General features: G+C 37.9%; 1 protein-coding gene across 9 annotated transcripts in view; it reads right to left on the reverse strand.

Annotated features, from left to right (window-relative positions):
* Positions 1-939: 939 nt before the first annotated feature.
* SGMS1 (sphingomyelin synthase 1) overlaps positions 940-13,595 on the reverse strand; it is a 112,951-nt gene continuing 100,295 nt past the window's right edge. For all 9 annotated transcript variants that reach the window (XM_060768787.2, XM_060768783.2, XM_060768782.2 and 6 more), the window contains 4 exons: positions 11,047-11,164; positions 7,219-7,372; positions 5,672-5,838; positions 940-2,592 (listed from right to left, as the gene is read on the reverse strand). In XM_060768787.2, coding sequence (XP_060624770.1) covers positions 2,413-2,592; positions 5,672-5,838; positions 7,219-7,372; positions 11,047-11,164 — 619 coding nt within the window. In that variant the 3' untranslated portion in view covers positions 940-2,412. The remainder of the gene's footprint in view (positions 2,593-5,671; positions 5,839-7,218; positions 7,373-11,046; positions 11,165-13,595) is intronic.

Below are 13,595 nucleotides of genomic sequence, written 5' to 3' on the forward strand. Positions count from 1 at the left end.
CAGGGTTATTTTTAACTATACTTTCAAATTTGTCTGCATTCTGCATTTTCTGACAATATCTAAGGCAGTGTTTCTCAACCTGGGGTCAGGATCCCTGGGGGGGGGGGGGTTGCAAGGTGGGTTTCAGAGGGGTCACCAAAGACCATCAGAAGACACATATTTCTAATTGTCTTAGGAAGACCCCTTTGGCAGAGAAGGCTGAAGATCTCTCTGCCTGTGAATCCTCCCACCAAAAGCCCTCCTCCTGCTGTGATTGTAGGTGAACTATAAATCCCAGCAACTTCATCTCCCAAATGTTAAGGTCTATTTCCCCCAAACTCCACCACTGTTCACATTTGGGAATATTGAGTATTTATGCCAAGTTTGGTCTAGATCCATCGGAGTCCACAGTGCTCTTTGGATGTAGGTGAACTACAACTCCAATACTCAAGGTCAATGCCCACCAATCCCTTCCAGTATTTTCTGTTGGTCATGGGAGTTCAGTGTGCCAAGTTTGGTTCAGTTCCATTATTGGTGGAGTTCAGAATGCTCTTTGATGGTAGGCTAACTATAAATCCCAGCAACTGCAAATCCCAAATGACAAAATCAATCCCCTCAACCCCACCAGTATTCAGATTTTGGCATATTGGGTATTTGTGCTAAATTGGGTCCAGTGAATGAAAATACAACCTGCATATCAGATATTAACATTATAATTCATAACAGTAGCAAAATGACAGTTATGAAGTAGCAACAAAAATAATGTTATGGTTGGGGGTCACCACAACCATAAAATATCAAGGGGTCGTGGCATTAGGAAGGTTGAGAACCACTTATCTATGCGATCAATCTTATAATGACTGAATGATGAGTGGCATAAACCCACATTTTAGGGCAAAAACACACTGAATACCAGACCCAAAATAGCCACTTGACATGTCACATTAAATGAGGAGATGATTTGTTTAAAAGCCTTTTTATTTTCCTTCACCGTTATTGTTTTACAATACAAATTTCACCTTGTTGAACACACAAAAAAACCCTACAGAAGATAACTCTGCTTCACGTAAAATACAGAATGAATATATATATTTATATATATATAGATATATATATGCTTCTTCATTCTTAAAAAACTATTTTGTTCTGCACATTGGCAAGTATAGGATAGAATACTTTCCCCCAAACACAATATGTATGGCAGGACTGAATTTCTTTTTAGAGTTACATGCAGTTTCTGCACAGTTTGGTTTTATAGAAATCAATTGTTTTGCAACAATATATATTTTTTTCATCCAGGGATGAGAACCTCTTTATAATTTTATAATTTTAAACTGATTGTTTGAAAGAAAAAAAAATCTTATAAAAAGGAATTCATGGCTGTTTTCTTGCTATAGTTCAAATCTATGTATGGAGTAGACAATGACGTAATTTAAGAAGCACATTTCACTCTAACCTGCTCCCCACAATCTGTGAAGCCTTGATTATTGTATTTGGTTTTTCCTTCCAACCCAGTCGTCTGAACATTGCTAGAGATTTCCAGTTTAATTTAGATATAAAATCAAAAATTTAGTAATGTGTACAATACATATAATCTTGGTTTCATGGAATACTTTATTTTAAATAAAAGCTTTGAAAGACTGTCTACTGACCATACTATCAAGACAAGAAAGGCACTAGAAACAGACAAATCTCTCTCCCAAGAAGCATTTTTTAAAATTTTACCTCTTTTCTCTGACATGTAAAAATCTTCTTCGATTTTATTTTTACGCATATCATTTTGAAAAATAAAGTTAGGAAATACTTAGAAAATCACTTTACAACATAATAATTTTTTTGCACCTTTTGACACTGTCACTGCAGATTTACAAAATCAAAGTTTACCAAACCTTTCTGCGTCTATCATTTGTAGCTTCAGTGAAACAGGTAGAAAGATTCCTGTATATTATCCCAGTCAGGTATTTATAAACCTTCATATAGATATTTGCTAGAAAATGGCTTACAGCCCAATCTTTGGGGCAAGAGATATGAAAATTATGTTTTCCCAAGAAAATAATATGCTTTATTCCCAGACGAGACTGGAAAGACCAGAACTTATGATATAAAAGCCTTTTTTTTTGTTGCTGTTGTTATTGTCGTTTATGCTGCTGCATCATATACAAAGAAACATGGTGATGAGCAATGCAAATCCAAAACCTATTAACAAGAAATGTATACAGTGCATGATAATTTACCATTTCGTTATTGTTGTCCATCACAGATCCTTTGGAGAGAGAAAAATATCACAGTGCTTACCAGGTAAGAGAAGAGACTTAAGTAAAGGTAATGGTTAAAAATTAGAGGAGAGGGAACAGTTCAATTGTTATGGCATCTTGTCACGTAGAGTTCTTAGCACTTTTGGACAGTTCTCTTGCCATCTCCTTTCTGTAGCTGTTATGTATCGTTCACCAGTCTGCTGTATTTAGGCTGTCTACCCAGGTGCAACACTTGCCAGGAAAATGGCCAGTGATAGGAGCGAGGCACAATGCCCCGGACATTCTTTTCAAAGTACTGGAAGGGCCTGTACCACCAAACCCGTGCAAGAAGGTTCGTCTGGGAAGCCTCTTTTAGCACCTGCAAAACAAAACATGTACACGTCTCAAGAAAAGAGTGGAGGGAACATATCCAGAATTGTCCCCACATCCCCACAAATTTACCTTTTTCATTGCTATCTCTTCCAGGGTTTTATCATTTTGTCATGTGTAATGAATCCCTTACCTTGGCAAGCTACCTTAGGCCTAGGAGAGTGGGCCTGGCAAAGCCACGGTATCTATTTTGGAGAAGGGAGACGCCATCTTAGGTTGAGTTTGCCTTAAGGGGGCGTGTTCTAGTCTTGGAGGGAAAGTTAGGCCACTAGGATTGGTTAGAAAGATGGGGACGGAGCCTAAGTGATCTGAAGGGAAAAAGTGACTTGAGTTTTCAGATGGCCAGTTTGCCAGTTGAGAGTTGGTAGTTGAGAGTTGGAGCTTGGAAAGGGTGTTGGTGAGAGCAGTTTGAGGTTTTGAAGAAGGACTTTGGGTCAGTCTTTTGTTTAGTATTCAGGATAGCTATAAAGTATAGCTAGAATACTGTGGGGAGCAGCACCCCGTTAGTGGTCTGTTCTTTTCCTTAAGGAAGGCTAGTTCTGGTTTTGGCTAGATTCCTAAGGGGGATTTTTGTGGGAGTTACTTTCAGAGATTCATTTCCTGAAGTAATGTTCTGTGTTGTAACTTTTAAGACTTGAAACCCAGAAGTTTTTAAGAACTCTTCTCAAACATAACCACAAGCTTTGTATGCCAGATTTTTACTGAAACTGTCAAGCGTTTGTACCTGAAATGTCCAAGTCTGTTCAAATAAAGTTCTTGTTATTTTTACCAACTTATACCAGCCTCAGTGTGAATACCTTTGTGGTAAAAGTGTTATTCAAGTCAGATTTTTACCAGCCTCTAAGAAAACTAGAGTAACACAGAGTGTGTTACTGAACAACCTCTCAATAGTACCTCAGCCTGTTTTTTAGTAATATGGTGGCAGCGGAAACTTTTAAAGAATCCTTTTAAGACTCACAGTTAGAGTGGTTCCCAGTTCCTAGCTTTTAAATATACAGTTGGTTTATTAACAACCATACTCCCCCTATATCTTTGATGAGTTAATCTGGAGCAGTGTCATCGTTATAATTTGATAGGCTGCTGTGTGAGCTTTATAATTTGGTGGTACAGCGGTGGGATTCGTTATATCGTGCATTTGGCTGTGTTTCCATTATGTTATTTTGCACTGTTTATTTTACTTGAATGGCTTATTTGTTTTATTGTGATGTTATTTTGTTGTTTATATTGTATTTCGCTGTAATGTATTGCTGGGCTTGGCCTCATATAAACCACTCCCAGTCCCCTTTGGGGAGATTGTGGCAGGGAATAAATAAAGATTATTATTATTATTATTATTATTATTATTATTATTATTAAGTATTCATCTTCACTTATCATGGATATCAATGAGGGGAGGCCAAAGCTCACAGGGATAAGAACTCATAAGACTGGCCCTGCCAACATCAAAACTCTAATTCCTCTTAATACACGTAGGGCCCAAGTTACGAATATCTGACCCCTAGTTACAAACAGAGCTGAGACAACAAGAAGTGAGAGGAAATCTAACCCTGGGAAGGGAAATTTATTCCCAGCAGAGTTATCCTGGGGAAAAGGTGTCTCCGGCAAAGCTTTTATACCAATCCTTGTTTCCACAACAACCCCAAATTTTCAAAATCCAATTGTCACAGGGACAGAAAGTGAGGTGAAATCCTCTGAATAGGGGCACAGTCAGGAAAACAAATGTTAAAAGTTTTCCCTTGATATTAAGTCTAGTCGTGTCCGACTCTGGGGGGTGATGCTCATCTCAATTTCTTAGCTGAAGAGCCAGAGTGGTCCATCAACACCTCCAAGGTCATGAGGCCAGCATGACTGCATGGATCGCTGTTACAGGGGTGTTAATTCTCCCCTATACTCTCCAAAACGTTTTAAAGGAGTTGGTTGGAGTTACACTTAAAAATGTACTTTTTTCCAACTTACATACGAATTCAACTTAAGAACAGGCCTGCGGAACCTATCCTGTTCGTAACCCAGAGACTGCGTGTAATTTTTTCTCTCTACTCTGACAATGTTTTTGGTTCAGTGTAAGATGCAATTTTGTGCATACCTTTCTGACAAGACACCACAAAAAAGAGTTATCTTAGGATCTTATCACATTAAGGTCAGGATTCGTCACGCATTGGGGTGAATCCGTGGGGTCTAAGCAAAGGGGGTAGAGAACCCCTTGCCCCACACCCTGCATGACAACTTACCGCTGGCCTCATCCCAAGGGGGGAAGCGTCCACCCCCTGGCTTCCTCCCATTGTTGCAAAGGCAACACAGGAAGCTTGCCATATTGCTGCAGTGGCGGTATATGTCGCTTGTTCTCCCCTTTTGTCATGGAGTCCCACTGGGAGTAGATGTACATCTTGTAATGGGCTCCGTTGCAAAAGAAGAGAGCAAATGGCATACGACGAGGAAATTACCTTGAATGATGAGGTCGTAAAGGTAACCCTCCACCCTCCATACACTTAAGCAAACCACTGCCGAACTTTACTGTTATGGATTCAGTCACTATGTGTCTATTGTATTGTAAGAATACAGCATCTCTCCTATACATTTTTTTGCTATTTCTTTTTTTTTCTTCCCATTTTTTTTAATTTGATACATCCCAACAATCAACAAAATTTTGCCATACAGGACTTATGGGGGAGGGCGGGGGTGTTGGGTGATACTTGACTAAGTGATGTATAAAATGTCATTTAAGGAATATTTACTTTTGGAATAAAATATTTCCTTTTGGAATAATGTCTAATGTATATCTCTCCTATACATGAGATTATGATGATTATAATAAGCAGTAATAGTATTTATATCCCACTTCTCTTTCAATGGAGACTTAAAGAAGTTAACACGCAAAAGCATATAATATGTAAATTAAAAACCGGAGAACACAAACATTAAAATAGAATTAAACACAGGACACAATAAAAATACATAGTTAAAACCAGATAGAAGCCTGTTAAACTACATACAAGCCTGCCTGCAAAGAAAGGTTTTAGCTTGCCATAAACTAAGTATTATTTTTTTTAGGGAAGGGGAAAAAGACTCACTTGCTGATTGGCCATCGTGTGATACCACCAGAAAAGTCTTGTAGTGATGTAATAAGCCACCACCACATCCACAGTGTAGTGGTCATGGGCCAAGAGGATAAAAAACATCCCAATGATGCTGAGAGCCCAGCAAATCCAATGATACCACCAGAATCGCCGAGGTGAATCTGAAGGTAAGGAAGAACACATGCATTAATTTCATACACACAAATGAATTCTACACAAGATGAAGATATCCTAGCCTACCACAAATAGAAACACTTCATACAGGATAATCCCCAAACGCAATACCGCAATATGGAATGAAGTGCTGAAATCAATCTCATGCATTTCAATGGCTTTAAAACGTGCCTGGTTTTCACGGGCCTGCTAATAGTTTGCAATCTGTGAATGGGCCATTCAAATGAGATCTTCACTTGAGAATATAGGCTTCTTGTTTGCAACACTCATTAAAAAGTTTAAGGTCAAGCAACAATCAAGCACAAGCTTCTGTTAGGGTCCAACAACATTGTAATCATACAGTAACACCTCTGATTACTTTTAATCAGAAATGAGGTCAAAAAAGTGGAACTTTGAAACAAAGAAAGGTCATAAGGGACAAAATATTTAATATTTTGCCTGCCTTTTCTCTATAAAGTCTTCCATCTTAAAATCACACCCATCCTATCCCAGTTCTATATGGATGCAGTTCGATCATTAAGTTCTCATATCGTATCAGCTTTTCCTGTTGTTTCTCTTCAAACCTGCTGTAACCTGGGATTGCAACATCGACAATCCATACTTTCTTTTTTAACACGATTGTGAGGTCAGGAGTATTGTGCTCCAAAACTCTGTCTGAATTCGGAAGTCCCAGAGGAGTTTGACATGCTCATTTTCTGTAACTTTTTCAGCCTTGTGATCCCACCAGTTAGTTGTCACGGGCAGATGGCAGTTGTGTCACAAGTTCCAATTAATCATCTGAGCAACGGTGTTATGCCTCTGCTTGTAGTCTGTCTGCACAATCTTCTTGCAGCAGCTAAGGATGTGATCTATTGTTTCATCTACTTCCTTGCAGAGTCTACATTTGGGATCTGTCGTTGACTTTTCAATTCTGGATTTGATGTCATTTGTTCTAATGGCTTGTTCTTGGGCTGCCAGAATCAGGCCTTCGTTCTCCTTTTTCAAAGTTCCATTTGTGAGACACATCCATGTTTTTTCTTTGTCAATTTGGCTCCCATTTTTCCCCAGGAACTGTCCATGGAGAGTCTTCTTTCGCCAGTTTTCTCTTCAGCTCTGGATTGTGTTTTTACGGCATTCACTCTTTGTCTTTTGAACTTTAAGCAATTTACTACTATTGACTTCCCTCCATGTTGGTTCGTGACTGTCTTTTACATAACCTGCCAGTGCATGTTGTTTGTTGTTGTTTCTTCTCCTTCTCCTTCTTCCTCCTCCTCTTCCTCTTCCTCCTCCTTCTTCTCACAAAAAACCCTACTAGTGAGTAGCAAACATATGACAGTGAGCTCTTATAATACATGGCTTAGTCTAGTAGCAAGAACATTCAAACTTACACTCTTTGATAAATAGGTATGTGAGTGTCAACATCACTGTGTGGCCGCTGTACAGGTAGTCACCACACATATCATGTGCTCCTGTGATAGTGAGCCCGCCTCCTGCCAACAGCTTCATTATCCTCCTCATGTGCGATTCCCAGTCTCCAAAGAGCTGAAAGAAAGAGTGGGAAAGGGGAATCCACCGGTTATTTCAGTTTAAGAGATGAATCTTTAATAAGCTAAGAAAGGAAAAGGAAAGCTAAATCCAAGTTTGCATGCAAAACATGACAGTGGTAAGAAAATTTCTACCAACACTTCTGCATGACACAATTATAATACAATGACTGCATTTTCAGTGCCATGGCTACATTCTAGGGAATGTTAGGATTTGTACTTTAGTGAGACAAGAGAGCTCTTTGAGGACTCTAAATGTCCTTGTCTAAAATGCAAATCCCAGGATGCCAAAGGATGGAGCCATTATAGTTATATTGGTATCTGTGCACATTAATTGCATTGCGTGTAAGAAAAACCAGGAATTAAGAACCCATACTATATAATGCATCTTGTCAGTTAATACAGCATTTTTGTAAACCTGCCCACCTCCCAAATGATGCTAAGTATACCTCTTCCATGTGTTTCAGTATGAGAGAGGTTATTGACCTAAATATCATTTTACTCATTCATTTTGTCCAAGAAATTAAAAGTATATAAAGAGAATAATTTTTCTTTCTATTTATGGGAAGATGATTACATCTGAATAGATATGGAAAGCCTTGGAAAAATAGGAGAAAAAACAGTTTTTTCCTAGTTTTTCTCCAAAGTCATTTTCTTCCAGAAAAATTGGGGGGAGGGGAACTGTGTAGAAACAAAAAGTCTCAGAAACCTTTCATTAAGGTCTTCATGTTATATAGTGTGAATACCATGCCATAGATATATTATTTATCTTTGGAAAGGAACATATTCTAAACACTTTTCAGTGTTTCCGAAAAAAATGGCTTTGGAAAAAACAGGAAAAAAATGTTTCCCCCAATTTTCCTGTTTTTTTCCCAGGCCTTCCCATCACTACAGTTCAATCATTTGGAGCAGTGGTTCTCAACCAGTGGGTCCCCAGTGTTTTGGCCTACAACTCTCAGAAATCCCAGCCAGTTTACCAGCTGTTAGAATTTCTGAGAGTTGAAGGCCAAAACATCTGGAGACCCACAGGTTGAGAACCACTAATTCAGAAAAAGGGAAATCAAACAAAGCAAGTAATGTGTCTTACACTAGTCTAAGAGGTCCCTTCAGCTTACTCCAAAGATAATTTGCTATTTCTAGATGCTTCCAGGAAGGAACATTTGCCTGTTTTCTTTTTTGTACATTGCTAGAAAATAAGCATGATATAGTAATTGAAGTGTTGGACTATGACTCTGGAGATAAAGGTTCAAATGGAACCTCTTTGGATGGCCTTGGGCAAGAGTTACTATCTTAGCCTCACAGGAAAGACAAACCTCTTCTAAATAAATATTGCAAAGAAAACCTCATAATAGAGTCCTCACAATTCAGAAATGACTGAAAGGCAAACAACCACAGCAAGAAGAAAAGGGGTTCTCTGGAGTTTACAGCAGTTCAAGATTGTAAAAAATGCATGTGGAGGGAGATAGGTAACCATAGAGCCACTCTTTGTTAACCTCTGACTTAAAACATCAGCCTCTGACTTAGAAATAGTAACAAATAGTTCCAGAAAACCTAAGAAGACTCAAGGCATTATGAATTTTAATCTCACAATTTTCAGTCACAGATAAATCAGTAAATTCCACATTTTTAGTCTCCATTTTCTATTGCACAACTACAGAATTGTGAAAGAGAGAAGTTGCATGGCATTTTGGTTTGGCAGGGAAATATCAGTCAAGATGAAATGAAAATTCGTAACATTGTATTTCACAGGTACCGTATATACTCAAGTATAAGCCAAGTTTTTAGCCCTTTTTTAGGCTGAAAAGCCCTCCTCGGCTTATACTCGAGTCAAGGTTCTCTATTATTTTACTCTGTTATTATTATTATTTCATTATATTTATTTTTTACTCTATTATTGTTATAATTACATTTATTACTTTATTATTACTATTACATTTATTATCTTACTCTATTATTATTGTTGTTATTATTATTACATGTATTATTATTACGTTTATTATTATTACATTTATTATTATTATTATTATTATTATTATTATTACATTTCCATTATTTTACTCTATTATTTTTATTACAATTACTATTTTGCTCTGTTATTATTGGAAAGATATATAAGTACATTTACATTGAAGAAGGTTGAAATAATGGTTTAATCAAAGTTGGACAGTCTTATCTTAAATTACAGTTGATGTAAATATTAAAAAAAAACATTTAACCTACTGATGCCTCAATTAACGTAATTTTATTGGTATCTATTTTTATTTTGAAATTTACCAGTAGCTACTGCATTTCCCACCATTGGCTTATACTCAAATCAATATGTTTTCCCAGTTTTTGTGATAAAATTAGGTGTTTCAGCTTGTATTTGGGTTTGCTTATGTTCGAGTATATATGGTATTTGCATTTTAAGCTTACTGTATTTCTTGTTGCTTTTGGTGCTTTGGATATGCCTTTGCAAGTTCAGAGCAACAGTGTCATTTTAATACAAACGTTTCATACTTAAGCAATGAAATCTGCTTACATATGTACAAGACAGTTACAAAAATACAATGCAGCTTTCCTGGAATGGTTTTCTTTGGATGAGAGCACTTTACTGCAAGTCTCCAATTATTAACTGAGATTTCCAAAGCGCTGACATGACCACATTCTTGGCACTGCAAGATCCCCAAGTCCATAAATGAGGGATCAATCTACTAAACATTAATAAATCTGACCTAAGAATCATGAGACTGGAATTCATAATGCATTTGAGATTTGTTTTGGCTTCTGCTAGTGCTGGCACATTAGTTTTTTTAAAAAAAATCTCTGTAAGCACAAAAAGCAACATAATTGAGAGAAGCAGTAAGTCATTCACCTCTATGCCTGTGAAGATATCTTATACGAGATATAGGCGACACAAGGCAATCAGATGTAACAAGGAGTGCTTTGATTGTGTTTTTTCCCCTTATAGCAGAAAGGACTGGACTGGATGGCCCTTGGAGGTTTGTTCCTACATTAGGATCCTATTATTGTTGTTGTTGTTGTTGTTGTTACTCAGAGGTGAAATGGCCATCTGTCAGGAGTGCTTTGAATGTGCTTTTCCCTTATAGCAGAAGGGGCTGGACTGGATGGCCCATGGAGGTCTTTTCCTACCCTAGGTTTCCATTATTATTATTATTATTATTATTATTATTATTATTATTAAGCAGACTTGCTCATTACTTAATTTTCCATACCACAAGACTACACTACAGCAACACGTGTCCGGGTACAGCTAGTAATTTTAATAAAACTGTTTGTAAGACTATGGATGGTTTTCTATTCACATCCTAAACACTGAAATGCTCTGGTTCCACCTTTCACAGCAACTATGGTGAGCTGAGTCAATGCTATTCGTCTGTGGGGAAAACTGGAAGAGATATGGATCAGATTCCAAAATAGCCAATCACATGATTGTCTTCAAATCGAAATCCAAGAAACACCCTCCTTCGGGACAATAGAAATACTGAACCAAAATTCTCTCTCGCAGAACCTGTCCATGAGCTAACATTAGGAGCAACAAGCAATACTAATTAGCTTTAAAGAAACTCTTGCCAATTCTCCTTGGCAAACAACACATACATCAGTCTGACTAAACTGTTTCAAACACAAGGGAAGGAAAAGAATTTAGATAATGACAGCAAGGAAAATTACCTTTGGAGAACAGTTGAAATGCATGCCAGGTACTGGGAGTGTAGTTACATACATTGTAATACACCGATATAAGTACAGTGTGCCAACTATACAAAAAAATCTCCTGCCAATAATAGACCTGTGGGAAAGGAAATAAAATAATGTGTCATTTGAAGAACTTTGGTGTAAGATAAACATTGTTCTAGGTGGTATCTGTGCATTTTTGTACAAAACATTATCCTGTTAAGTTTAGGCAATAAGACATTTAAAGCAGATGAGATGCATTACTTCATGGTGACAGCAGCAGCTCAGGAGAATCAAAATGACAAGATAAATCAGCAGTCCTTGGAAGGGAATGGAAAGGTTCTTGGTATTAGCTGTTAACATTAAAATCATGTTCTGTCTTTTCTCTTAGCACAGTCAATAATGTGGTTAAGAACAGAGCTTTGCAAAGAAAAGCAATTCAGGGGATCAAATGAAGATGGGACATTTGACTTGCAGGAGAGATGGATGTAATGGGAACCTGCCTCTCCCTATAGAACAGGCAGGGGCAAACTTTCTAACTTGGGAGCCACATGGTGGGCTGGAGCGGGATGGGCGGGCTAGGAGGGAGAGGGTTCACCCCAAGCCCCCTCACTGCCCTTTCCTTCCCTTGCTCTTCTCTTTCAGAGACAGAAAGTGAAGCAAAGACAGGAAACATTTGGATCCCAAAAGGTTGGCCTTGGTCAGGATGAAATGGTGGATGGGAGAGAAAAAGCACTCTGAAAAGACGGCCTCTGCAGAAAAGCCCCCCAGGCAGCTATTCCACTCTCCAGGAAGTTCTTCCTAATCTTTTCAGTTGAATCTCTTTCCCTGCCATTTGAAACCATTGCTCCCCTGTGCCCTAGTCTCTATAGTAGCAGAAAGTCATCTCCCCCCCCCCTCCTCCTCAAAGGGACACCCTTTAAAATCTTGAAACATGGTTCTCATGTTCCTCTCTACCTTCTCTTCTTCCAGCTAAACATCCCCCAGGAGGAAAGGAGGATAGAAAAAGGAAAAGAAAGGGGAAAAGGGAAGAGTGGAAGGAATGAAGAGTGGAAGGAATGAAGGGTGGAATGGAATGGAGGGAGAGAAGGAGAAAAGAGAGAATGAAGGAAAGACAAAAGGGAAGGAAAGAAAGGGAAAGGGAGAGAGGGAAGAAGAGAGGAAAGAGAGAAGGAAGGAAGCACGAAAGGGTGGAAGGGAAGGAAGGAGGGAAGAAATGAAGGATAGAATGGTAAGAGAGAGGAGGGCCTGAGAAAAGAAACCAAGGGGCCACGTCCGGCTCCCGGGCCTGGGTTTTCCCATACCTGCTATAGAAGCTCTTACCTCCCAAGACCAGAACCAAGTCCAGCCTTGACTTTAAAAGGGTTCTGACTTTACTTTCTCCCCATCTAAATTTGAAGTTGTGCATCCTTCAGAGGATGATGGAAGCAATAAGGTGCTATGCAAAACATTTTGTTGCCCCAGTGAAAATCAGTGAGAACTATTTCCTAAGTGAATGACTACTATGCATTGGAAGCTTCAGACACTACTACTATTGCAGTTCTTTGGATCAAGACCATTATTTGAAATATACATTGATTTCTTTTCTCCTATTTATTTATTTATTTATTTATTTAAAGCTTTTATATCCCGATCTTCTCTACCTCCGTAGAGGGACTCAAACTGGCTGACAGCAAAAATTCAATACTAAAGCTAAAATCAAAACCATCATATATCAACATTAAAATTAACCAATACATATAGGATAAATTACATAACAGCCGTTCACCAAGATAAAATCATGTCATCTCAGTCTGTATATTCAGTCCATATATTGTGGTCAGTAACTTACATTTTTAAAACCAAATGTCAAGTCTGAGATGGCAGTTGGTTAAAAAAATAAGTTATGTTGCTATGTTTTATTTCACAATATTGTATACAAGATAGAAAAAGCAACAACAATGAAGCAAATGGTCTCAGGCATACTATCAAAATTTCATTTTTTTAGTATCAGCAACACTACTTCCAAGAGTAGCAAGAACACCAGTTTTTCAGAGCAGTGATTCTCAACACTTTATGGGTTTCACTGGTTTTCACTAGATCGGTGTTTCCCAAACTTGGGTTTCCAGGTGTTTTGAACTTCAGAATCCTTGATCACTGGGTAAAGCAGCTGAGGTTTCCGAGAGTTAAGTCATTCTTCTCTATGAGACTTAATGATATCAGCACTCATCGTTAACAAGAAACTATTGATGATTTGTGTGCTATTGCCTGATAGCTGGTATATGGAAGCTGCCTTAAAATACCTTCTATTTCAACTTTTTGAGGTGCCCTTTTTCTTATACTGCAAAGATATCTCATTAATATGAAATATTAAAACTTGATTCTTATTTGGAAATGTTGTCTATAGATATTTACTACTCAGAGTAAAATATGAAAATGCTGTACTTTATGTAGTAGCAGCAGTAATTTTATTGATTAGCCCTTAGTCCATATCACAATATCAAACAAAACAACAAGGCTTGATAAGACTTGATTGCACTCTAGGTAGTAAGTTAAAATAAGACACT

The sequence above is a fragment of the Anolis sagrei genome, chromosome 3 (genome assembly GCF_037176765.1).
Source record: "Anolis sagrei isolate rAnoSag1 chromosome 3, rAnoSag1.mat, whole genome shotgun sequence".
Lineage (NCBI taxonomy): Eukaryota > Metazoa > Chordata > Lepidosauria > Squamata > Dactyloidae > Anolis > Anolis sagrei.